The 27,182-nt window shown below is 41.5% G+C and overlaps 1 protein-coding gene across 5 annotated transcripts in view; it reads left to right on the forward strand.

Moving 5' to 3' along the window:
• Positions 1–1,113: 1,113 nt before the first annotated feature.
• The window catches only part of LOC132402017 (cytosolic phospholipase A2-like), a 153,059-nt gene continuing 126,990 nt past the window's right edge, over positions 1,114–27,182 (forward strand). Inside the window, exons 1-4 of one of the 5 annotated variants that reach the window (XM_059984470.1) lie at positions 1,114–1,279; positions 1,426–1,486; positions 1,891–2,014; positions 7,517–7,697. In XM_059984470.1, coding sequence (XP_059840453.1) covers positions 7,665–7,697 — 33 coding nt within the window. In that variant the 5' untranslated portion in view covers positions 1,114–1,279; positions 1,426–1,486; positions 1,891–2,014; positions 7,517–7,664. Of the gene's footprint in view, positions 1,280–1,336; positions 1,487–1,523; positions 1,698–1,890; positions 2,015–7,516; positions 7,698–27,182 lie in introns of those variants that run through there. The other 4 variants (XM_059984468.1, XM_059984472.1, XM_059984469.1 and 1 more) reach the window with 4 other exon arrangements.

Genomic DNA, 27,182 nt, shown 5'->3' on the forward strand with positions numbered 1-27,182 from the left:
TTTTACCCTGGCTAGGATCCTTCTCATCTCTGCTATGGTCAGACATGCTGCCTGGTCCTCAGCGGGAGAGGAGGGTTTCCTTGATGTCATGTCATTCATTATGGTTTCAGGATACTTGGAAGCACATGACAAAATGGGCCAAAAATAGATTGGGGTCCTTGAGAACCTGTCTGAAAAAATCTGTTTGAATTCTTTGAGGAAGTAACAGGCAGGATAGAGAGAGTCCACCAGGGTAGTGAATTTGTGGAATTCATTGCCACAGACAGCAGTGGAGACCAAGTCATTGGGTATATTTAAAGCGGAGATTAATAGGCTTTTGATTAGGAAGGGTGTCGAAGGTCTGGGGAGAAGAAAATAAATCAGCCATGATCAAATGGCAAAGCAGAACTGAACAGGCTGAACGGCTTAATTCTTAGCCTTAGGCTCTTAATTCTAACGTGTCGTTTGGAGAAAGTCCAGAGGATTATGAGGAAAATCCTGGAAGTGAAAGGGTGCTTGATAGCTCTGGGCCTGCACTCTTTGGAATTTAGACGGACGAGCGAGAATCTCATTGAAAGGCCTGAACACAGTGGATATGGGGAGAATGTTTGCAACGGTGGGAAAGTCTAGGATCAGAGGGTACAGACGCCGTCCCTTTAGAGAAGAGATGAGGAGGAATTTCTTAAGCCAGACGGTGGTGAATCTGTGGAGGGTAAGTCATGGGGTACATGTAAAGCAGAGTATCATCTGCATTTTCATCATGCCCTCTGTACTTAAACCATAATATGACAAAAAGTAAAAGACTAAGTATTGGGCACCAAGAACCGAGCAAGTGGGATTGGTTTCGATGCCTGGCATAGACACGGTGGCCTGTTCCTCGAATGACTCTATGAATATTGCAATCACAGAGATATTGATTGACGATCACTCTTTGCTACTTGCAAAGATTTTGCAAGTTTGCATTCCCCCAAACGCCGTCTCGTGGGACCTTATCAAAAACTAGAAAGATTGCATCGAAACACCGTCTTCATCGGGACCTACATGTTACGGTTTGTAAACAAAACTGCATGGCTGCGAAATGCTACCGTCTTCTAGGAACAATACACACGTCTTTTAAAACTGCAAGATGAAATATAATATTCAATGGGATAAGTGGATTCACCAAATATCCCGACGTTCCCTGAAGGGCGGGCGTCAATAAGAAGGAGACGTGCCGTGGCCTCCCCTTTGAAACAAAGCGAAAAAAAAGGCAATGGGAGCTGAACCCAAGCGAGAGGGTGTAAAGTGGGGTCGTGAGGAGGTAAGAATGCGGAGAAATTCGCTGTGTGAAGTCCGCCGGTGCCGACAGCCCTGCTCGGCAGTGGAAGATCCGCCCTCCAGTGGGGTGTGTAATATCCGCCTTCGTATCTCATCTTCTCTATTTTTTGCTCTTTTTTTTCACTTAAGCGCTTCGAAAGAGCCGCCACGGAAGAAGGTAGAGGCAATTGAGAACCCAGCCCCATCTGAGGTAATGTAAAGTTTTATCGGGACGCTGGAGTGAGAGGCGGGGTCGGTATGTGGGGTAAGGGGAGAGACTTTGGCAGAGTTTCGGAGTTTGACTTTCTCTTGAGAGGGGAAGGAAGGAAGGGAAGAAGTCGGCTTCTGGAAGAAATGGGCTGAGTCCGTTTGTCAGTTCCCCCGGACCTCCTGAGAAAGGGACGGCCGCGACAGGAGCCTGGGTACGAAACTTTTCCGAGCGGCGATCTGACACAAAACCATTCTTCCGCGCCCCAGTTTCCGCACCTCCGCTGCGCTGGCATTGGGAATGTTGGATTAAAAACAAGTTTCGGGACTAAGGGGAAGGTGAATTCAAAGAATCTGAAGTCTTCCCCCTCTCCCCCCCCCCGGTAAATGTTTTAATTTCCAATCCAGAAAAAGTCAAACTCTACATGCAGTGAAAGTTTTCCTGGGACCTAGAAGTTGAATGAAACGAAACCAGAAAATACTGGAAACACAGCGAATCGGGCAGCTTCAGTAGAAAGAAAAAGACTTTCAGGTCTGAATTAACATAAAATTAAACAAAATTTTAATTTTAACAAAAATTAAAGTAAAATGTATGAATTACAAATCTCTGTACGCCGTGCCTTCGAAGTTCAAGTTAAATGTATTATCAAAGTACATGCATGATACTTTATCTTGAGATTCATTTTTTTACTGGTATTTACGTTGGGTAAAAGAAGCAATCAGATTTTACAAAAAGCTATACATTAACAAAGATTGACAAACAACTAATGTGCAAAATTAAACTGCAAATGAAAATAATAATGAGAATGAGTTGTAAAGCCATTAAATTTATTATCAATGCACATAGCATACATATCACCACATAGTACACAAATTCATTTTATTGCAGGCAAGTTGAGTCTGGTGATTGTAGAAACAAAATGCTGGCAGAACTCAGCAGGAGGTAGTGACCATGTTTTGGGTGAAACCCTTCATCAGGAGTGAAGTAACATGGGATGGTGGAGGGGGGATAGGAAGTGGGGGGAGGGATAAAGTAGAGAGCTGGGCAGTGATAGGCTGGAGGGAAATGGGCGAGGGGGAAGGTGGAGAATTATGGGAAATAGAAAGAGAAAGAAAGGTAGGGCTGGGGGAGATTATAGTGAGGGGGGAAAAAGAGAGAGAAAGAGAACCAGACTAAAATTATAGATAGGGATGGGGTAAGGGGGGGGGGCAGGGGTATCAATGGAGGTCTGTGCATTGGATGTTCATGCCGGCAGGTAGGAGGCTACCTAGGCGGGAGATAAGGTATTGCGAGCATTGGGTAGCTTAAGGTATTGGGTAACCTCCTACCTGCCGGCATGAACATCCAACTCACGGACCTCTGTTGATACCCCTGCCCCCCACCCTTACCCCCATCCCTATCTATTATTTCAGTCTGGTTCTCTTTCTTTCTCTTTTATTTCCCATAATTCTCCACCTTCCCCCTAGCCCATTTCCCTCCAGCCTATCACTTCCCAGCTCTCTACTTTATTCCTCCCCCCACTTCCTATCCCCCCTTGACCATCCCATGTTACTTCACTCCTGATGAAGGGTTTCGGCCTGGAACGTCGTCACTACCTCTTCCCATAGATGCTGTCTGGCCTGCTGAGTTCTGCCAGCATTTTGTGTTTTTATTTAGTTCCAACATCTGCAGATTCACTGGTATTGCCTGCTGATTGTAGAATCAGTTCAGAGTAGTAGTGAGTGAAGTTATCCAGGAGGGTTCAGGAGCCTGGATAGTTGTAAGGTAATAACTGCTCCTGAACCTGGTGGTGTGACTTCTGTAACTCCTGTCAGATGGTACCTGAGATAAAAGAGCATGGCCTGGTTGAGGTAATCTTTGATGATGGATGCTGCTTTCTTTTGGCAGTGCTCCATGTAAATATGCTCAGTGGTGGAGAGGGCTTTGCCTATGACAGATGGAGTTGTGGCCACTATTTTCTGTAGCCTTTGTTTCTGGGCATTGGTGTTTCCATACCATGAGGTGATGCAAACAGTTAGGATAGTCTTCTCTGCATCTATAGAAATTTGTCAAAGTTTTCAGTGATATACCAAGTCTACACAAACTTATAAGAACTTAGAAGCTCTGTTGTGCCTTTGTGATTACTTCTATGTTCTGGTTTCTGGACAAATCCTCTGACCTGTTGACGCCAAGGAATTTAAAGTTACTACAGCACTTCTGATCCACTAATGAGGATGGGCTCAAAGACCTCTGCTTTCTTCCTACTGTCACAATGGAAAGTGAGATGTTGTGATCTGCTTGAAATGGAGCTACTTCCATTCAGGAAGGGGAGGTATCCAAAGAGAACTGGGCGCATAAAGGTGAACAAATCCATCAGGGAATTTTTGAGAAATATTTCTACCTAGAAGGCAGTGAGAATATGGAACCTGCTGGGAGGTGGAATAAGTAAATTGGCGCTTAAGGGCAGACTGAAAGAAAGACGAGTCATCGGATGTTTATTATCTGTGAAGAGATAATATGCTGAGTCATTGAAGCCTTTGAACATCTTCTATTGTGAATTCACTGATGGATTTTGAAGGATTGCCGCTGTAAAGTCCAGTCTTGCTGGGATTCCTTCTGGAACTTATTTGACCAAATTGAGTAGGGTATAAAATTGTGAAGGGCAAAGATATGGTGAATACATGCAGTTATTTTCCCCCCAGGGAAAGAGAATAGAAAAACTAAGGGGCATAGGTTTAAGGTGCAAGGGGAAAGATTTAAAAAGGAATTGAGAGGCAACTTCTTCATGCAGAGTATGGTAATTACATGGAATGAACTGTCAGAGGATGTTGTTGAGGGAGGTAAGATCATTTAAAAGCTCCTTGGGTGGGTCATAGATAGAAAAGCTCTAAAGGGATATGTGTCAAATGTGGGTAAGTCGGACTAGCTTAGACAGGCATCTTGATTGGCATGGACGTTGGCACAAAGGGTCTATTTCATTATGTTGTTCCATGATAGGGGAGGAACTACTTATTTAAAATTGCTTTATATTAATATTTTATTTATTAGTTTTCATGAATTAAAATATCACTATCTCACTAAACTATCTTTTTAAATGTTACTTTGATTATCTGATATTTGATGTCTTTTTTGTCAGAGACTTTTTAGCAAAACAATAGTAATATCTTTGACAACTTTTGTAGCTGGTCCAGCTCGGTCCCAGTTGACCTAGGATCTAATGAGAGAGCATCATTGGAGCAGGGAGTGATTAAATAGTTCACATTTTAGCCATGACAACAAAATTCCAGTGATTTTATTTTATTTTTTGCTTTTTGAGATCTGAGAATATAGATTCCTACAAGTTACTTGGGTAATGTAAAGAATGTTTTTACGAAGATGGGATGTATTTATTGGTTGGATCTTTGTGGCCGTTTATACTCTGTGCCAAAACAATCCAATATGCTTTGTTTTTTCACCACAGACTTTAAATTGCTTCCCTTCAAAAACTGATGTTCTTAGTAGTTGCTATCTTAGCAACATTGGTTACAGACTACAGCAGTGGCTGCATTTAAAAGCTTTTCCTCCTTACATAAATTACCAGTCATTCTAATTTCTGTGACCCAAATTCTATCTCCAAGAACTGTGATACTCATGATTTTATATTCTTTAAGCCTTCAATAACTTAAATTTTAAAATTCTCATCTATGTTCACTTCTTTTCCATAGATGCCCTTATTTCAGCAACCTCCCTCCTATGTTACAGCTCATCACCAACGACATATTCTAATCCAGTGATCTCCAGATGCTTTCCTACCTTGCCTTGCTGGAATGCCTTCACCCACTTGGACTTGTCTCCTTCACTTTTACTCCTTGCCCACCTTCCCCACCTTGTTTGAGTCTTACAATGAAACATGTATTTTTCTGAGCTTTACGCCTTCTAATAGTGACTTGCTATTCTTATTTTCTACTTTGTAAAGTATCTCAAGACACTTTTGCATCCACAATTGTGATGTTTTTTTTAACCACTCTAGACCTATTCCTTAAACTTACACTGAGCAAATAATCAGAAGTAATTATTCAAAAATGGAATAAATCGCTTTATTAAAATTGATCAAAATCCTAGTGAAATAATAAAGAGATAATACAGAATTGGAAACTCTAGTGCCTCAAAATCATCTAGAGAGGAATAGTGGCTAGTTTAAATTGAAAACATAAGCTCCACAGTGTATTATTTCAAAACAGTTTTTATTAAAGCTGAAATAGAATGCCTCCACACCTTGCCAGAAGTGCATGCAGCAAACATAATAGACTAGTGGTTAAGGTCCTTGCATCAGGAATTTGAACTACTGAAATGGCAAAAAGGATCTCAGTGTAAAATTTCATCTGAACAGATGAGCACAGTGCAAAACTTATCTCTTGGTTATGACCCACTGACATCAGCAATGGCTGCCTTTTACTAAAGAAAGTCTGTTAGCTCCTCTTTCATCATAATTAACAATGATATCCCTTCACTGAAGAGGTGTATCTACTGACCTATTTAAACCATTATAAATGCCACTTCATGCAGATTTTTTTCTAAAATGCGGATACAGGAAAAAAAATGCATGAATCACTTGTTGAAATGAATGAATTTCAGAAGAAAAAAGTTATTTTTAAACTTGTTGGCTGTTTAGTCTTTGTGCAATATTTTCACAATTGTGCTAATATTAGGTCAAAATTCTGAAGTGTCAAATTCCTGTTTAAAGCTGATGCTGTAAGCAAAGTGGAGAAGATAATGATTGGAAGATCATGGAAACCAAAAGTAGGGGTGAAAGAAAGTTCATTTTTCATTCTCAGTGTTCAGAGAAACTTTCTTTACTCTGTTCTTAGAATGTGGAACTCACTACCACAAATTAATTTGAGGCAAATAGTATAAATGCATTTCAGGGGAAGCTGGGTAAGCATATGATGACGAAGGAAGTAGGAGGATTTGCTGATTGGTTTAGATAAATAAGGAGAGTAGGAGGTTCAGGTGGAGGATGATCTGTTTCACATGGGGCTTCTCTAATGTAAATACAATGTAATTCTATGTAAATGGTGTATATCTGGAGATGTGTTGGTAAGTACTGATTTAAGTGATTCCCTGCTGTTTGGGATGGAATGATTGCCATCTTTAAAGCAGACACAAGCTTTAACATTAGTGACCATGATTTTTACTTTATTTGGGGAGGATGATTTACCAGGTATGGCTACTTTCTAATATGTAGTGCATTTCTTGCTGCTAAGACACCAGGAATTGTTGGTGGAAGACGAAGTGAAAACTGCTTCATTCTGCATATTTTGCATGTGTGATTTGTGCACGTGTTTTGAGGAGGTGTTCTATGCATGTTCTGTGCACATGTATGTATGCACACATTTTGTGCATTTACATTTTTAATGTTTGAACGAGTAGTCTAACTAGTACCTGGAATATTTGTAATTGAATAGAATTTGAATATTTGTAAATTATTATACTAATGTTCGTAGAATAAATGTGGTTTTGTTTTTTTAATTTTCCTGAGATTACTCTGCCCCTCTTGAAATTTCAGTTGGACCTCATTCTACAAGTATAATTTAATTTCAGTAGATTGTCACAATTTCTTTCCGGTGACTGCATCAGACATACTTTGCAAATAGTTTGTCTTCATTAAAATCAGCAATTTGATGGACAACTTGAAGTAGAGAAAAGAACATTGTATAGAAGGGTAGAACAGAACTAAATCAAGACCAACATAGTGCAATGATGGGGTTTGTGGGTAAGGATGTTGGAGTGGGAGGAAGGTTTGGGGTAAGAACTTCATTTAAAAAAAAATGAAAACTTGACATTAAATCATGGGGAATTTTCACAATAAGCATAATGTTTCTGATGTGATGACGGAGACAAAGCCTTCTGATCATGTATGGATAAGCTGAATGATGGAGAGAATAAAATGTTCTTTCTGGGCTGTGCTTGGCTGAGTTTCTTCATCCTATTGATACTTGACTGTTATACAGTTTGTGTTAATACAGAGATTAATTGGTTGAATGGCTACTAATTGTTGCTTATTTTGTATTACAGGAATGAAGACAGATGTTTGCTGAAGATTGCTTAATTTATTCATCTGCAAAGAGGAAACTTCAAGTTGCAGATTACAGTATTTTCATTTGTTGTCATCACTTGAATTCATTATAAAGTGCACTGGAGTTCTGTTAACTGGTGATAGAAAATGGCTTCAATAGACCCATACCAACACATAATAGTAAGTACAACATACCACTCCTAACACAATTTTCTATTTGCTAATCATGTTGTTTATTTTTAATGCTGCACATGCTTTTAATTGGAAAATAAAACAATTCACATTTCAAGAACTCAGTGCTGACAGATTTAAAACAGCCAGCTGAGTTGTAATGCAGTTTTAACTGTGCTCAGCAGTATTCATCAGTATCAACCATATAGTACAGAGAATAACTTTGACATTTTGTATGCTGATTGGGACTACCAATTATCATTTTGAAATGGTGAAAATTTTTGGACACTGATGTTACTTTTCCTTACCTTCTTGGAAGCACAAAGATAACTGGATTGAAGTGAACCAGACTCATTCCGCTTTGAATTTTGTCATCATTCTCTTTGGCCCAGGTGTAGAAGTGAACAAGTAAAGGTTTAGCCTGGGGTTATTTGCTTAAGGGTTCTGCACATCCAGTCACTTTTGTAAATAAAAGAAAAAGATATGCTGGAGCAACTCAGCAGGTCAGGCAGTATCTATGGAAGGGAATAAACGGCTGATGTTTCTGGCCAAAAACCATCTTCAGAACTGAGAAGGAAGGGGAAAAGATGCCGAAATGAAAAGGTCGAGGCAGAGGGGAGAGCCGAGCTGGAAGATAATAGATGAAGCCAGGTGGGTGGGAAAGATCAAGGGCTGGAGAAGAAAGAATCTGATGGGAGAAGAGAGTGGACAGTGGAAGAAAGGGAAGAGGGAGGAGACGGGGGAATGAGAGGCAGGTGAGGCGAAGTAAAAGGTGAGAGTGGAGAACCGGCGGAGGGTGGAATTTTGTTCATCGGAAGGAGAAATCAATATTCATGCCAACAGGCTGGAGGATGCCCAGACAAAATACAAGTTTCTCCTGCTATCCAAAGATAGAGCTTTCCTAAGAAACTGTTTGTAAGCCGAAATGTCATAAAGTGAAGAAGCAATTATCATTAATTTATATGGGAAAAATATGTTGGTGCTGGAAGCATGGTGTCACTTTGTTGATTTGATTTGACCAAATGAAGCATTTCACTGTATGTTTTGATGTACATATAAAAAAAAGCTCATCTTTAATCTTTAAAAAGCATTACTTGATGCTTGTCTTAATTAAATTTCATTTCCCATGACTCTGTCCAACTTCACAAATTTAAGGTGATGTTATTAACTGAAAATGTTCTTACCCCAGGTATTTCTGCCGTGCTCAATTTTATACTCTGCTAACTCCTTTGCAGTTGGTTAGATGGTCTTTCTAGCAACATCATGTTTAAATCCCTTAGATTCTGTGAGAGAGTATTGTTGAAATGGTTCAAAATTGCCTTCTCTCATTTATCTCGATGGAGCTTGCTGGCATTTTCCAAATACTCTGGTCATTTTTGTTTTGGTTTCAGTTCTGTCTATTCTAACTGTGTGTCTCTATCACTTCTCAAGTTCCCCAAATATTCCTCTTCCCTACCTACAAATTCCTTGCTTTAGCTGTATCAGCTTGGGATCAGTTCCGAGTAAATCCCCCAGTCTCTGCACTGGACCCTCCTTGCATTCCAGCGGTGTAGCACAGTCATGGGGCTAGGTGTGCCTGACAACCCCAGGACACCCGGAGTTGCCAGCCGTACCTCGGATGCACAGAGATTCAGACTCCCTCTCCTCTGGCCTCTCTTTCTCCATGGCGGTATGCTAATGGTGCCTGGAAGCCTGGAGATGTTGCCTCTGATTTTTTTTTTTTGCAAACCACTGGGCAACAAAGTAGTGGACAGCATGTTACAATGGCACTTCTCACATTGGATTTATGCAGAGTGATTCAATACATGTAAAGCACACTATAACTGTTGCACACTTTTTATATGTTCTCAGTCTTTTTGGGGGAATCCCTGTTGGCACCAGTACAGTGTACAGCAATACACCTGATTAATTCAAGAAGCATCCTGTCTCTCTTCCCAGGTCTCCCTGAGTGCTCCAGCAGCTTGTTATGTACTCGTGTATATTGTGACCCTTGTCAGTTGCTGTCAAGCTTCCCTGTGTATTATGTTCTGAATGTCCTGTGAGAGGGCATTCTGGGTAGGTGATTGCAAATAAAGTAACAGCAGCACATTTGTCCCTCATCTCTCCGTCTCTCATGTGTGGTATTCATGGCCACTCGGCTTCCCAATATCACAAACATAACCACTGGTGACGAGGTGACAAGTCCTTGCCTGATATTTGCTGTTCTGTCTCCGGCAACAAAAGTCAGGCTGTACTGCAGTGTAATGTGGGTGAACGAGAAGAAAATGGCCGAAGGAAGAGTGGTGAGTGAAGAATTGTGAGGGGAAAGAACGAAAGGGAGGAGAGAGAGGGGGAAAGAGGTGGCTAAGTCTAGTTAACTCTTCTGGAAAATGAGTGTGTTTGAAAATGGCGATAAGTGTTTGGAAGTAGGGCTTAATAAACTGACAGCAATGGAGTTCAAAGGCTGAAAGATCTTATATTGCACTGGCAAACCAAATTTCAGATGATATTCTTGTTCCAAATTTTCTGACTGTGATGGGTGCCAATATGTTTAATTTAATACACAGTCTTGTGCACTCTGCTGAACCTGGCACTAAGCTTTATGAGGGCATAATCTTAAAAGATCACTGTTCACCTAAAACTTTCATCATTACTAAGAGGTTTAGATTTTGTAAAAGAAATCAAGTGGAAGGTAAGTCTATTTCACAGTCTGTGTTTGTGCTGAAGCAACTACATGAACACTGATTTTAGACAATCGCTTAGTAACATGTTATGACTCGTATGTGGTCTGCTCAGTGAGGCAATTCAGAATTGTTTGCTTACAGAAGACAGGCTAACAGAGAAGGCAATTAAGATTAATACAACTATGGAGATGGCAGTTAAAAGTGCAGCTATTAAATGCATCTTTGCAAGTTCATACAGTTTCTACTGACTTTAAGAATGCTGGCTAGTGGTGTAGTGGCATCAGCACTAGCCTTCAAGGCGAGTAGTCCTGGGTTCAAATCTGGCTGGCTCCTTTCCCGCTTTCCACCCGTGCTGGGTTGAGAATCAAGTGACCTCATTTTAAAAAAAGGAGGCAAAATGCTAAAGAAATGGCAAGGTTTCTACCTGATGCACCGCAAGGCACTGAGAGGACTGACCTAACATTTGACTTTAAGTTTAAGAGACCTTCTGGCAAACAGTGTTACTGTAATGCCAAACTGGGCATTCAGCAAAAGAATGCTGGTATAAAGATTTAGATTGCCAAAGCTGTGGCAAAAAGGGACATATCGAATGTGCCTGCAAATGCAAAAAGATACTGTCAGCAAAAACACTGTATTCAAGAAAAATGATTTTTGGAAAAAGAGAAGCGTGTGAACAAGATGGGGCATACTGAGGTCAGAATGATTGACTCTCACTCTGTGGTTGAAGAAAGTTTGCATGTTTTGTTTTTGGACACACACGGTTATTAGATAATCCTGTGGTTGTATGGAGCAACAGTGAGCATGTGGATGGACATGGGTGCTGGTGTTAGAGACAGATGCAGAAGCTAACTCCAGAGGGGCAAGACTGACTTTAAAGACAAGGTTGTTGCAGAGAGAGAAGTAGTACGTTATAGAAACATTGAACATAGAAAGCCTACAGCACAATACAGGCCCTTGGGCCCACAATGCTGTGCCGAACATGTACTTACCTTAGAAGTCACCTAGAGTTACCCATAGCCCTCAATTTTTCTAAGCTTCATGTACCTATCCAGAAGTCTCTTAAAAGACCCTATCGTATCCGTCTCCACCACCGTTGCCAGCAGACCGTTCCATGCACTCAACACTCTCTGAGTTTTTTTTTAAAAAACAACTTACCCCTGATATCCCCTCTCTATCCACTGTTATAGTGGAGATTAATGAACAGAAACACTGTACATTAGTAAAGGTAGTTATCCAATACTTCTGGGCAGCTAAAACTTAACTGGCAGTAAGTGCAGTTGATTGGTGGTGGTGCTGGTCTGCAAGAGATATTGAAGAAATATGCAGAAGTATTTGACAGAACTGGGCAGTATGAAAGGAATCGCCGTTAAGCCTGGGTTCTAAGTGGAATTGTGGAGGTGGCTGCTGAGCCTTGGTGGTAGCATGGATTTAATTGTTTTTTAAAAAGGATTGAAGAAAAAAGATGAATTAAATGATACAGTAAAAATGTGTGGCATGAAGAAACCATATAGATATTACAAGGAAAGGCTGCTAACAATCAAAGAGTAACCATATGCAAAGGAGAGACCAGCGTGTCTCTTGGAAAAATATAACAAGGAAGGCATCCTTGTATCTCAGTTCTGGCAGGAATTTGCCACTGGGTGGAACTAAGAAAGATTATGTTTCAGATTTGGAGTGAGGAGTTCTCAAGCGAAACATTGTAGATCCATGAGAGAGAATAAGGGAAGAATATTGTGATGTTGTACTCTATCCTCAGTACTGAAGCTTTGGTGTTGGCTAATGTGACTAATACCTCTACTAGTTGATGACCTGGATGTGCATTTGGAAAATGAGGAATGTGAAAGTATTTGTTGGTTGGGTACTGGTGGAAAAAATAGAAGTGGGCACAAACTAACACCACGAACCTTGGCAGAGACCTTGCAGAGACCAAGATTTGTGTGACAAAGAAGGAAAGGAATGAGACTATATGGAAAAGCGCATTAGAGAGTTTGGTGATGGTAAATGTGCTGATGGTGAGTGGAGGTGATGTGATTATTATCAGAAGCTGACCAAGAAGTTCCCAGGAACCAGTCCGACTTGAGCCCTCATTGGGAAACTTTGACCTCAACAAGGAGAACCAAGCCAAGTTAAGTAATTTGTTTTTTGTAACATTTATTTTGATTTAATATTTTCATTTGACTTGCATAAGTAAACACTTGTTTTTGTTAAATAGGTTTCAATTAGTTAAATGTATTTCCACTGTTTGTAAATATCTCTAATCTTTGGAGGTTTTGGAAAAGTCTTCTGACAGTAGGTGATTTGCAGGCAGGGCGATTCGGCAGCAGTGAGACCTCACCATTGTTAATTGTGTATCCACACAAGGTACGTGCAAGTAAGCCATTAACTTTGAAGATTGACAACCCCTGGTACACTGAAGCACTTCAATGACCAAGGTCAAAAATAAGTGTAAAGAATTATGAACATGGAAAGGATGCAGAAGTAGCTTGAAATGAAGTGGAGGAAACTCGCACTGACGCTGATGGTTTGTTTCAGTTCTGCAAATCCTGTGCATTTCTTTTTAAATTGTAGCCATGTGACTCTACAGTTAGGAAGGAAAAGAAAGTTCATGAATTTTTGGTGGAAGGTTTTTCAATGTGGAAAAGCAGTCAATAAGCCAAGTGATTGCAAATGAAGACTGTTCAGTCTGTTCATGTCTTGCCGAGGCCATAGCTTAAGTTAATGAATTCAGCACTAACATTGAAAACACAAGGATGAATTGCATGTTAAAGCAGTGCAGCAAAATATTATGAGGCAGTTCCTTCCAAAACTAAACTCTGCTGATTACTGATGCAGTCACGAGCTCTGCTGCAGGGCTTTGACCTTCCACACGTGCTTCTCGATGGACTGAGTTCTTCCCCAGCAGATCGTTGCTCTCGATTCCATCGCATGTCTGTCTCGCTGTTGCTGAATTTTATTTTAGACCCAGAGGAAAATTGTTTGGAAGGCATGTTCCCCCTCTTTAGTTCAGCAAGCTCTTTATTTTTTATATATTTGTTTAAATTTCCTCATCCTCTGACCATGTAATCTCCGTCTTGACTAATTCATAAACTCTTTAAATTTAGTAGTCATACAAGTCTGTACATGGCCACAGATATCTAACCCTTCCAGATTGTTCTTCCTTGATCCTACTTCACTGTCCCTCTGCATAATTTGTAATACAGATTATAATTTGATTGTTGTTTTCATGCTGTGTTACTAAGGCGATTTCTGGGGAGAAACAGACCCTTCAGCCTCCCAACTTTTCAATACCAATTCTATTGTGAAGCTCAAGGGAAAAAAACTGCATTATCTGAAAATCTCAAACAAGAACAAAATATTGGAGGAAACTCTCAGCAAGTTGGGCAGCATCTGTGGCAAGAGAAACAGCTAATGTTTTGAGTCTGCAACTCTTCATTGGAACTGACTCCATTTTATTCTCCCCGCATCCCCATCAGCTCCTGACATCCCACCCCCCTCCCTTGTCTGTCACTGCCCATCAAATTGTACCACTGTTCTACACCTAAGGACTAGTGACCTTGTGTGGGATTTGGAGGAAACTGGAGCAAGCAGGGGTAATCTACACGATCTCAAAGGGGACGTGCGAACTCCACACAGCCAGCACCACCAGCTGGGTTGTTGGAACTGTGCATTTTGCACTAAGTGGTCACATTATTAGGTACTCCTGCTTGTTAATGCAAATATCTCATCTACCAATCATGTGACAGCATCTCAATGCATAAAAGCATAGAGACAGCATCAAGGGCTTCGGTTGTTGTTCAGATCAAACATCAAAATGGGGAGGAAATGTGAACTAAGTGACTTTGACCATAGAAAGATTGTTGGTGCAGACAGGGTGGTTTGAATATCTCCGAAACTACTGATCTCCTGAGAATTTAATGCACAGTAGCCTCTAGAGTTTACAGAGAATGGTGTGATTTTGCAAAGAAAACAAGATCTAGTGAGTGAAACAAGTTCTGTGGGTGAAAATGTCTTGTTAATGAGAGAAGTCAGAGGAGAATGACCAGACTGGTTCAAGCTGACAGGAAGGCGACAGTAACTCAGGTAATCATACCCTATAACAATGGTGTGCAAAACATGTCGAACCTTAAAGTGGATGGACTTCAGCAGTAGAAGACTATGAACGTACAGAAAAACACTCAGTGGCCACTTTATTAGCTAGAGGAGGTACCTAATAAAGCTTTTCAATATTTGCATTTTCAAAGTGTAGTAACGCCACTGAAGTACTATAGATTCAAATTGATTCAAAATTCAAGTTTATTTATCACATGTACATCAAAGCATACAGTGAAATGCATTGTTTATGTTACATTAAAGCAATGAGAAAAGCCGTGGCAAGCTGTCATAAAGACCCATGAAATAAACATCCAGATCATTGTCATTTTAGGCATTGGGTTGGGATGAATGCTGGCCAAAATATCAAAGCAGTCAATTTATAGAGCCCACTGGCTTAAGCAGGATGGTAAGGCCACACCCTTTGTGTACCTCAGCCTGTTAATATGTCAGTCGACACAGGGAAGCTAATGATTGATGATGTCTGTTCATTTCCTGAAATGGAACTGAATGCTAAGGTTGTTGTATGTCACTGATGAAGCAAGTCAAAGCATATCCTGACAGTTTGGTCGTTGAAGAGTAAGTTTTGCTTTGGTTAGAATGAAAGCAATCAGCTATGCAAAGCTTTTCTTTGGAGAAAGACGATGAAAAGGAAAGTTTCAAAACTTGGGGGGTATTATTCAGTGGTGTCAAACTTGGTCTGAACAACAATGTTAAAAAGAAATAAATGTTTTAAATGTTGTAAGCACTCAGCAGTTCACACAACATCTGTGGATAGGGAGACAGTTAACATTTTAGGTTGAAAGCCCTTCATCAGAACTAGGAGACAGAGAAAAAAAAAATGGTGCTATGTTGGTGGGAGGATTCTATCTATCTCCCTCATTATGTTCTCTGCAATGTCTTTGTCAACCGAACCCTTAGTGCCTTGGTGGCAAATGAGGCCTCGCTCTGCAATGTAAAACTGCCATTTTATTTCTTCCCACTTCTGGAAGAAGGCTAGCCTGAAACATTACCTTTCTTTCTCTTTTCACTCTTGTTGCCTGACCTTCTGAGTGCTTCAAGTCCTTATTTCAGATTTCCAGCATCTGCAGTTTTTTTTTAAAAAAAAACTTCTTTAAGTTTAGTTTCAGGTAAGGATCATGATTGTGGTCAGGCTAGCAAAGTTGTTCTGGAGAGAGCAAGGAAATGGAGGAAATGTCTGTCTGTCTTGCAATTTCACAGGGGTTTCAGACTTTTAAACAGCATCGTAACACACACGAGGAGGTATGTGGCAGGTCAGTCAGCAAGATCCTCTCTATAGATGCTGCCTGACCACTGAGTTCCTCCAGCATCTTGAGTGTTTTGCAGCAGGTCACTGCTGTCCAAGTTGCACAAGAGAGAAAGGACATACTTTTCCTGGAGGATGCATATTGTTGTTAACAGAGATGGATAAAAGCTCTTGGTTTTTTTTTGTCTAGATGAAGCACTCATGATCTGAGACAATGCTTGGCCCATTAAGTAGATCGTTTTTAATGTCCCCTCCTCTATCTGTTCTGTTTATTTTTAAGAATAAAAACAGTCTGCACCTTTAAGTAATTGGTACTCTATTAACATCAGTTCAGTTAGTAGCATACAGTAAGTGAGAGGTGACCTCCACTCGAGGGTTGAGCACACACTCAGGGTGAATCATGCATTGTCACGGGTTCTTCACCTGAGACCCTGAGGCTCTGTCCTTGTCCTGTTGTTTAGGAAGTCACTTAATATTGTCTAGCACTAAGTAACATTCATGTTTAATTCCTGATGTGCCACATTTGTGTAGATAACCTAAAGATGCTGCAACTGAATACTTGCCGTTCCCCTACATGTATAAGTGAACAAATACATGTTGGAGAGAATGAGATAATGGGTTACATTTTTATTGGAGATAACATTTCCATGAATACAGTATTGGGTAATATTTGAACTTTCTGTTATAGTGTCCTTGGGGAGGTGGCACAATTCAAAGCTCAAGTGCACGGTAGCATAACGGTTAGCACAGTGCTTTACAGTATAGATGTCTGTAAGAAGTTCGTGTGTTCTCCCCGTGCGTGATTTCCTCCAGGTGTTGCGGTTTACTCCCCCACCATTCAAAGATGTGCTGGTTGCTAGATCATTGTTAATTGTCTGGTCATTAGGCTGTGATTAAATTGGGGGATCGCTGGGCGACGTGGCTCAAAGGGCCTATCCCACGTATAAATAAATAAGAAAACCAGGGGTGCAGCTGTTTGACAATTCTACCAGCTTTGGGTTCATTCTGCTGCTGCTTGCCCATTCTCTTTCTGACTGTATGGGCTTCCTCCTAAGTTCTCCAGTTTCCTCTCATCTCAAGAACCTACTGATTAGTAAGTTAATTGTACACTGAAATTATGGCTGGTAGAGGAATAAGAGGAGTCAACTGGCATGTGAGAGAATAGGTCATAGAGAAATAATTGGGAGAATGGAATTGATGGCATTACTTGAAGAGTGGACATTGTCTCAGTGGACTGAATTGAATATAATCGATACACTTGGTGGCTCCAAAGAGAATGCCATGGACTAGGCCTCAAGGGATAGCACAAGTTATTTAATAGACGCTAACATCATCTGATACTGAAACTATAAATCTAAGCCTAAAACTATGGGATGCAGACTTAGCTGACTCTTGTAAACATCAGCTCAAACCTATTTACTTATTTGCTTTTAACTAAACATTTGTCTTTTATTTTCACGTTTACTTTTGTTTTGACTTTTTATTTTCATGCTTGTATTTTGTCCCATTGTAAAGCACTTTGATCTGTGTGGAAAGTGCTGTATAAGTAAAATTATCATAAAAGGCAATGCTACAGATGTTTAAAAGGTACTTGTACATTTGCAGATACAGAGTAATGTTTAAATAAAATGGATCAGCTATCTGTGATGGACTAGCTGATAGGCATTTTACACATGCAGTGTTTAATCATATCTAGAAGTTTAAGATGTGTTGGATGTGATGTCACTTCCAAGCAGTGGTTTCAGTTCTTGATTCTATTTGTTAACTTTCTGATTCGTATCTGAAGAGGAATGTTGAATCAGATCTAAACGAATAATTGAAGTTGGCTAAGTCAGGGTGAACTGGCTTCCAAGCGTGCATTGGATGTGTCCTACAGTTGCCTTGAGTGTACGTGTAGTCATCTGACCAATTGCTTTCGATTCTAAATCTGCTGCAGTTGGTTATGCCTTAGTGTTCTGGGTCCGCTATTCTTCACATCTTCATTAAGGTAACATAACAAATCTCCCACAGAGATTTGTGATGGATAGCGTCTGAATGACACAGAAGCAGATAAGTTGACTGGAATGGACAGTTGTGGCTGAAAAGCTGCTTGAGATGGTGTAGGTTTATACAAATGGTGGTACTAGCCAGAAATGTGCATTTGTTTGGTTTGCCTCCCCTTCTGTGAAATGAACTGACATTTTACAGAAATGATAAGACAGCACGTGGTAGTTAGCACAACACTTTACAACAGATGACCCAAGTTCAGTTACCGTCACTGTGTGTGACGAGATTGCATGGTTTTCCCGTAACCGTGCGGGCTTCCTCAGATGCTCTGGTTTCCTGCCACAGTCCATTGGTGGGTCAATTGGTCATTGTAAATTGTCCCATGTTTAGGCCAGGATTAAATCAGGGGATTGCTGGGCAGAAGGGCCTACTCCATGCTGTATCTCAGTCAAAATCTTGTTTATTCAATTTAATCCAATTCCTTTGAGTTCAGGTTTAATACTCATTTAACTAACATGAATGGGACAGTGGTACTGCTGGGTCAAGGAACAAAGACACACTACCACCAGTCACGCACAGTAAGCACACACAAGGTCACAAACACACAGGAGACCCGGCATCCACACTCCCCCCCCCCCCCCCACCCCACGATTTGATACTCAGTCCTCCTACATAAAAGTCAACAAACGCCAAGGGAATATCAGTAATACACAGCGATGCAGAATATACATATTTATATGTTGTTCAGACCCCGCCCCCCCCAACCCATCCCACTGATATCATCTGTCGACTGGCCCCGTGACACTGTGGCTTTGAGGTCTGGTGCTCGCCCATCGCTCTACTCTTGGACGTCTCTCCTCTGGTGGCAGAAAAGCAAACGACCCGGCAGCTTGAGGCCCAAGTCAATTGAGAGCCGCTAAAAAATCCACTGTCAGCCACAAAAGAGCTGGTCTTCTGCAGAATCTCTGGGAGGGGAGCTCGAACTCTATTCTATAAATCATGCCACACCGTCCCCGGCAAAGCACAACAGCTTCGTCCCCTCACTCCGGGCAGCTGCAAGCAGGCGACGCCATGCCTTCAAGCCTGGTTCTCGCAATGACTGAGGACAAGGCTCCCTCTATCTGACCCTGCTCCCGTCTAGTAAATCACCGAATCAGTCTTGTGGTGTACCAGATTAACAATGCGATCACAAGAAAAGCAACCATGATGGCCACTTGCTATTTGACTGTGAGCCTCCATCGACTCGGGCAACAGTATGTTGCGCAGCCCCTTCACTTTCTCCACCAGCGAACAACTTGCTGAAGACCTGTAGTACTTTGAGTTCTTAACATATAGCAGGATCTTGTGATCATTAGAGGAACACTTAAGTAGAACAGTAGCACCTTTTGTTGAGCCCTTAGAAGCCACTGTGACAAGTTGTGTCACCATTTTACCGGATGTGGAGAGGGTATTTCTTTCACATGGTTGCTGGAAGTCCAATATTGAACCTATTGCACAAAGTGTTACCCTTCACTTGAATGACATCACAGGGCTCGCCTTGTGGTGCTGAGGTAATGTACTTTAAGCTCTCCAATAAATTGAACCAGGCTGCAGCCATTACTGAACCAACTGGGGATACAGATGATCTGCAAACTGCTGAGGGCAGGCAGATTCGAAACAAAAGGTGCTACAGTTCTGCTTAAATGTTCATCTAATGATCACAATATCATTTTATTGCTGTTCCTCAGTTCTGCCGAGGATGCAGGATAACACTTTGTACAATAGTTTCAATATTGGATTTCCAGTGAAATACCCTCTCTCCATCCAGCAAAATGGTGGCACAACTTGTCGCAGTGACTTCTAAGGGCTCAACAGAAGCAGAACATGGTGGGAACACTTGGAGGGAGAGGGTTAATGCTTCAGGCTGAAGACCTCAGCAGAACTGGGGAGCAGCAAAAAAATATGTAAATTTGCAGATAAGATAGCAGGAGGATTAGATAGGAAAATTGGAATATCTAAAGTCTGGTTAGATGCTTTGATAGTAATAGATAATTACCATGTTTTTGTTTCAATATGTGCTATTAATTGCAGGGCTGTGGCTCATTAGTGGATGTGGAGAGGTTGCTTCCTATAGTTGGGGAGTCTTGGACCAGAGGGCATAGCCTCAGAATAGAGGGACATTCATTTAGAATGGATATAGGGATGAACTTCCTTAGTCAGAGAATGGCGAATACAAAAACATTGAGTTAATTGGTGTTTCTCAATTAGAAATGTGAATTGTAATCTTTACAAATGTAGAAACTTTAAAGATATATGTCTGGAAATTGTGTACGAGTTGGTGTTTATCATAACTGAAGCTTTTAAGATATGTACAGAACTGTGTCTTAAAGCAGCTTCTGGATCTGGTAACTCTACCTCATGGTTATTGTACATGGTAGTATAGTCAAAAGTAATGTAACTCAGGACTTCTACTGCAGGGTTTGTATGCCATTTACAGCAGCATTCAGAAGTTTGAACACCCCTGGTCAAAATTTCTAATACGGGCAAACTCCGGGTTATGTACGAGTTCCGTTCCTGAGTCCGTCTTTAAGTTGGATTTGTACGTAACTCAGAACAAGTACATCCAGTCTTATTTAGCGTCAGTTAGTCAAACACTTGTCTTAGTATATACTACATATTTTACCTTTCAATGCATGTAAAACACTTAAGAAACATACGTATTCCAGTAATTAAACCACTGCGTTGCTTAGTAATAATTGTAGCTTTCATCGGGGCAGGGCCTTTCACATGCTCCATTATTCTTTAAAATTGTTCAGATCGTAGACCGACTGTAGCTTAATGCTTTTCCAAAGATCGATGGCGTTTCACCTCTTTCCAAATGGTTTATTATTTCCACTCTATTTTCAATCGCGATCACTTCCCGTCAATGGAACAGAAACACTGCGGGTGGCGGGTCCTGAGCTACGCCAGCTCCCAAGGTCCCCTGGGTCTTAAGGACCACCGCACTGAATTCCCTGGGTCCTAAACTCTACCGCACTGAGACAGGTTAAATGGGACAAGTGGGGGCTGTGCTGGGTTTGGGTACTGTATTTGATCCTCCACAATATTCCACATGGAAATTTAAACTGGAGATGGCACTGTGTTTTTACGAGGTTGAGTTGCGCACTCGACATTAACCGGGCACGGATGGTACGGGAGTCACTGGATCGCCATCAACCTGGCACGGGAGCGGTCTGTCACTGAATCAAACTCAGGAACCTCCATTCTCCAGCCCAGCGCTGATCTCACTGCGCCACCAGCCGACCGGAACAGAGAGGGGGGGCGGCGGTGTCAAGGTGAATCCTGCTTAAAAAAAATTTAAGCCAAACACAAAGTTACACACTCAACACAGTGTCAATGGCAATGACTTAAAATGGCGGACAGCGTTCTCCTTCCTCGGTTCGTAAGTACGGGTTGTCGGTAAGTCGGACGTTCGTAACTTGGGGACTACCTGTTCTGTGAATAGCTAAGTGAGTAAAAGATGAACTGATCTCCAAAAGTCATAAAGTTAAAGATGAAACATTCTTTTCAACATTTTAAGCAAGATTTGTGTATTAGGAGTACTGACAAAGAGTCTCGGTCCGAAACGTCGACAGTGTTTCTCCCTATAGATGCTGCCTGGCCTGCTGCGTTCCAGCAGCATTTTGTGTGTATTGCTTTAATTGCCAGCATCTGCAGATTTCCTTGTGTTTGCTTAGTGTATTATTTTTGCTTTGTACAATTTTAGGGTGAAAAAAAAGAAAGGAGCACCATGCAAAAGTTTGGGCACCCCAAGAGATTTCAGCTCTCAAATAACTCTTACAAGGTCTCAGACCTTAATTAGCTTGTTAGGGCTATGGCTTGTTCACAGTAATCATTAAGGAAGGCCAGGTGATGCAAATTTCAAAGCTTTATGAATACCCTGACTCCTCAAACTGTGTCCAAACAATCAGCAGCCATGGGCTCCTCTAAGTAGCTGCCTAGCACTCTGAAAATTAAAATAAAAGATGCCCACAAAGCAGGAGAAGGCTAGAAGAAGATCGCAAAGCATTTTCAGGTAGCCGTATTCTCAATTCGTAATGTAATTAAGAAATGGCAGTTAACAGGAACAATAGAGGTCAAGTTGAGGTCTGGAAGACCAAGAAAACTTTCTGAGAGAACTGTTAGTAGGATTGCTAGAAAGGCAAATCAAAACCCCCCATTTAACTGCAAAAGATCTTCAGGAAGATTTAGCAGACTCTGGCGTGGTGGTGCACTGTTCTACTGTGCTGCGACACCTGCACAAATATGACCTTCATGGAAGAACCATCAGAAGAAAACATTTCCTGCATCCTCACCACAAAATTCAGCGTCAGAGTTTTGCAAAGGAACATCTAAATAAGCCTGATGCATTTTGGATACAAGTCCTGTGGGCTGATAAAGTTAAAATAGAACTTCTTGGCCACAGTGAGCAAAAGTATGTTTGGAGAAAAAAGGGTGCAGAATTTCCTGAAGAGAACACCTTTACAACTGTTAAGCATGGGGGTGGATCAATCATGCTTTGGGCTTGTGTTGCAGCCAGTGCCATGGGAAACATTTCACTGGTAGAGGGAGGAATAAATTCAATTAAATACCAGCAAATTCTGGAAGCAAACATCACACCGTCTGTGGGGGGGAGAAAAAGCTGAAGATGAAAAGGGGATGGCTTCTACAACAGGATAATGATCCTAAACACACCTCAAAATCCACAATGGACTACCTCAAGAGGCGCAAGCTGAAGGTTTTGCCATGGCCCTCACAGTCCCCCAACCTAAATATCATCGAAAATCTGTTGATAGACCTCAAAAGAGCAGTGCGTGCAAGATGGCCCAAGAATCTCACAGAACTGGAAGCCTTTTGCAAGGAAGAATGGGCAAAAATCCTTCAAACAAGAAATGAAAGACTACAAAAGGCGTTTACAAGCTGTGATACTTGCCAAAGTGGGTGTTGCTAAGTACTGACCATGCAGGGTACCCAAATTTTTGCTTCGGGCCCTTTTCCTTTTTTGTTATTTTGAAACTGTAAAAGATTGAAATAAAAAAGTAATCTTAAAATATTAAAGAAATGTGTCATCTTTAAATTTATGCCTTTTGGAAATCAGATCATCTTTTACTCACTTAGCTATTCATAGTAACGGAAATTTTGACTGGGGTTCTCCAACTTTTGCATAGCACTGTACTTTCTGAAGGGTCTTCTTTCCCCTCAATCTTTTCTACATCACGCCTCAGTTGAGGGGCATGCAGATTATGGCTAGGCATACCATTAAATCCATTTTTACCAACCATTAGAGATCTCATGAAAGAGTCGAGGCTGAACATGACTTGTGTTACTCTCATATTAAGTCATGCTGACACTGAAGAACTCTTGCATAGCAGGTAGTGTGGGCAGAACTTTGCATAACTACAACTAAATCCATGTTTAGGCATTGCTTTTCTTTGTCACTGGATTTTAAAATTGTGGCTTGACGTTCCTAAAATCCATAGGTTTTAGACGGAACTAAAACTGGGCTTGACTCAGATCTTATTTTGCTGTAACTTTGACATCCACTTGCAGTCTTCAACTTGCATTCATGCCCGCTTTGTGTCCGTTGAACTGTCATTTTTTGGTAAACTTAGCATTCTTTGAAAGCCATCTTGACAGGCCTTAGTAATACAGAAACCACTGTTCAGGTGGTGATATTGTTGCACCTCTGAGTATGTTTATCATCAGTAAAATGCAACTACATGCAGTCTGTTCCACAGCAACTGACGTGCTTGCTGATTGCTGTCAAATTTTCCAAAGCGTACATGAGCTTTTTTTTCAAAAATTGTTTCAAGGACTTAACTACGTGGGAACTTGGTGCCAAGTCAACACCATTTCAAAAAAGTCTAATTTTAAATTGTTACTGTTATTAGCAAATGAGGTGTGTACCCATTCTTGAATAGATATTGAAGTTATTTCCTATCAGGTTAGCACATGATATTAAAACAAGAAAATCCAAACAGTGTTGAATAACAAAGTTCCAAGTAATTTTGCATCAGTTGATAAGTTATTGGCACTCTTAGCTGTCTAATGGTTTACAGATTGCTAGGTCTTGTGAGATAACATCTAAAAAGCCGAAATGACCTGCTAAATAATATTGGCATCCTGTCTGACCTAGAAAGTAAGAAAGTGCAGTGTGATCAAAAGCCACTGAAAATTTTTGGAAATGTACTCTGTTTCAGACTACTCCAATTCATGTTCCTCCCCCCCCCCCCCCCACCAATGTCATTCTACATATAGTAGTTATTCAGTGATTCACTACATTCCTTTTCAAATGGTTAGCCAAAGAGATGAGCTACTGCCTTAAGGTCAAAGTGCATGCAAATTTTGTGCCTCAAGTAATTCAAAGCATAATGGCATGCTTTCAAGAGGGTGAACTGTCACAAGGCATAAGTCCCTATTGGTGTAGCTGGTAGGGCACTGGAAATACCTGTGCCAATCAACTGGCAGGATTGTTTAAGGATATCTTCAGTCCTCTGCTGCAAGTCAGAGATTCCCACCTGCTTTAAAAGTGCCCGAGGAGAGCAGGGTGAGCTGCCTCAATGACTATCGCCTAATGGCACTCACGTCTACTGTGATGAAGTGCTTTGAGAGGTTGGTCGTAGCCAAAGTCATCTCCTGCATAAGCAAGGATCTGGACCCAATACGATTTGCCCTTCGCCACAATAGGTCTACAGCGAATGTAATCTCACTGGTCTCCACTCAGCATTGCACCACCTGGACAGTAACAAAACCTACGTCAGGCTACTGTTTATTGATTACAGCTCTGCGTTCAACACCGTTACTCCCTCAGTACTAATCAACAAGCTACAAATCCTGGGCCTCTGTACCTCCCTCTGCAACTTGATCCTTGACTTCCTCAGCAGGAGACCACAGTCAGTGCAGATCAGAAAATAGTTCTCCTCCTTGCTGACAATCAGCATGGGTGCAGCTTGAGAATACGTGCTTAGCCCACTGCTCTGCTCTACTCTACACCCACAGCTGTGTGGCTAGGCACAGCTCAAAAGCCATCTATAAATTTTCCGACGACACAATTTTTATTGGCAGAATTTTCGATGCTGACGAGGCATACATGAGTGAGATAGGTGAACTGGTTGAGTGGTGAAATAACAACCTTGCACTTGCATCAGTAAGACCAAGGAGTTGAATGTGGACTTCAGGAAAGCAAAGTTGAGGGGGCACACGCCAGTCCTCATTTAGGGATTAGCAGTTGAAAGGGTGATCAGTTTCATATTCCTGGATGTCAGCATCACCGAAGATCTATCCTGGGCTATATAACATTCCAAGTTTGAGGAGACTTGGCATGTCACCAAATTCACTCGCAAATCTTTACAGATGTACAATGAAGAGCATCCTAACTGGTTGCATCACCATCTGGTATGGAGGGGCCACGGCACAGGACTGGAAAAAGCTACAGTAAGTTGCAAATTCAGCCAGCTCCAACATGGCCACTAGCCTCCCCAGCATCGACATTTTCAAAAGGTGATGCCTCAAAAAGGCAGCATTCATCACTAAGAGACTCCATCACTTAGGACATGTCCTCTGCTCATTGGGGCCATCAAGGAGGTACAGAAACATGAAACACACATTCAGCATTCCTGTCCGCCATCAATTTTTTGAGTGGACAATGAACCCAGGTAAAGGATCTCACAATTTTTCCCCTCTCTTTTTGCACGATCAATTTAATTTATCAGGTTACTTAATTATGTTCAGGCTGAGAAATTTACTGCATTTATCCAGTTTAATCATGTCTTCAAATGCAGTTTGAATATCGTTTTCAAGAGAAACCGCTCTCCCTGATGTCTCTTGTTCTCTGCCTTGTGCTTGTGTTAGTCCCATTTCATTTCTTTTATTCCTGTGCTACCACTGGAATATTTGTTTCCCAACGCTTTCCTCCCCTGATTCCTGAACTGTGCACTGACTATTCAAATGCCAATTCACTCAGAGTTTACTGCTCAACCACCTTCAAGGTAACTTCCATTGGCTGATGATCCCTCGAAGTGTCAACTTCATCTCTCCATCTCTGCAGATCCTCACTCAGCAAACATTTTCCCTCTTTATCCCATCTTGAACTCTGTTGTCCCACTTCTGTTTTGCATAGCGCTTTCTCCATTTTTATAATAGTACAGAAATGTTAAGCTCTTCTAGTGACCAGTGGGGTACCGCAAGGCTCAGTGCTGGGACCCCAGTTGTTTACAATATATATTAATGATTTAGATGAGGGAATTAAAAGCAGCATCTCCAAGTTTGCGGATGACATGAAGCTGTTCGGCGGTGTTAGCTGTGAGGAGGATGCTAAGAGGATGCAGGGTGACTTGGGTAGGTTAGGTGAGTGGGCAAATTCATGGCAGATGCAATTTAATGTGGATAAATGTGAGGTTATCCACTTTGGTTGCAAGAACAGGAAAACAGATTATTATCTGAATGATGGCCGATTGGGAAAAGGGGAGGTGCTACGAGACCTGGGTGTCATTGTACACCAGTCATTGAAGGTGGGCGTGCAGGTACAGAAGGCGGTGAAAAAGGCAAATGGTATGTTGGCATTCATAGCAAAAGGATTTGAGTACAGGAGCAGGGAGGTTCTACTGCAGTTGTACAAGGCCTTGGTGAGACTGCACCTAGAGTATTGTGTGCAGTTTTGGTCTCCTAATCTGAGGAAAGACATTCTTGCCATAGAGGGAGTACAGAGAAGGTTCACCAGATTGATTCCTGGGATGGCAGGACTTGGATATGAAGAAAGACTGGATCAAGTAGGCTTATACTCACTGGAATTTAGAAGATTGAGGGGGGATCTTATTGAAACGTATAAAATTCTATATGGATTGGGCAGGCTAGATGCAGGAAGATTGTTTGTGATGTTGGGGAAGTCCAGAATGAGGGGTCACAGTTTAAGGATAAAGGGGAAGTCCAGAATGAGGGGTCACAGTTTAAGGATAAAGGGGAAACCTTTTAGGACCAAGATGAGGAAAAACTTCTTCACACAGAGAGTGGTGAATCTGTGGAATTCTCTGCCACAGGAAACAGTTGAGGCCGGTTCATTGGCTATATTTAAGAGGAAGTTAGATATGGCCCTTATGGCTAAAGGGATCGGGGTGGGGGGGGGGGGGGAGTATGGAGAGAAAGCAGGTACAGCGTTCTGAGTTGGATGATCAGCTGTGATCATACTGAATGGTGGTGCGGCTCGAAGGGCTGAATGGCCTACTCCTGCACCTATTTTCTATGTTTCTGCCTGCCTCCCTGTTTTTGATTATCTTTGCTAACCCCTCTGCTGGTTGCTGCTGTGACTGAAACTCCAAGTTTACTTTTGTGTTTCCTTTTCATTACTCCTGAATTCTCCAAAATGCCAGGGATCCTTTCCAGCTCCTTGCTATGGTCAGTAGACATGCAATATGAAAAATTTTGCACACCAGCTGCGCGTTTTAGACTTTTGCAAGTGTATAGTGGGAGAGGAAG

The sequence above is a fragment of the Hypanus sabinus genome, chromosome 11, assembly GCF_030144855.1.
Source record: "Hypanus sabinus isolate sHypSab1 chromosome 11, sHypSab1.hap1, whole genome shotgun sequence".
NCBI classification, from domain to species: domain Eukaryota; kingdom Metazoa; phylum Chordata; class Chondrichthyes; order Myliobatiformes; family Dasyatidae; genus Hypanus; species Hypanus sabinus.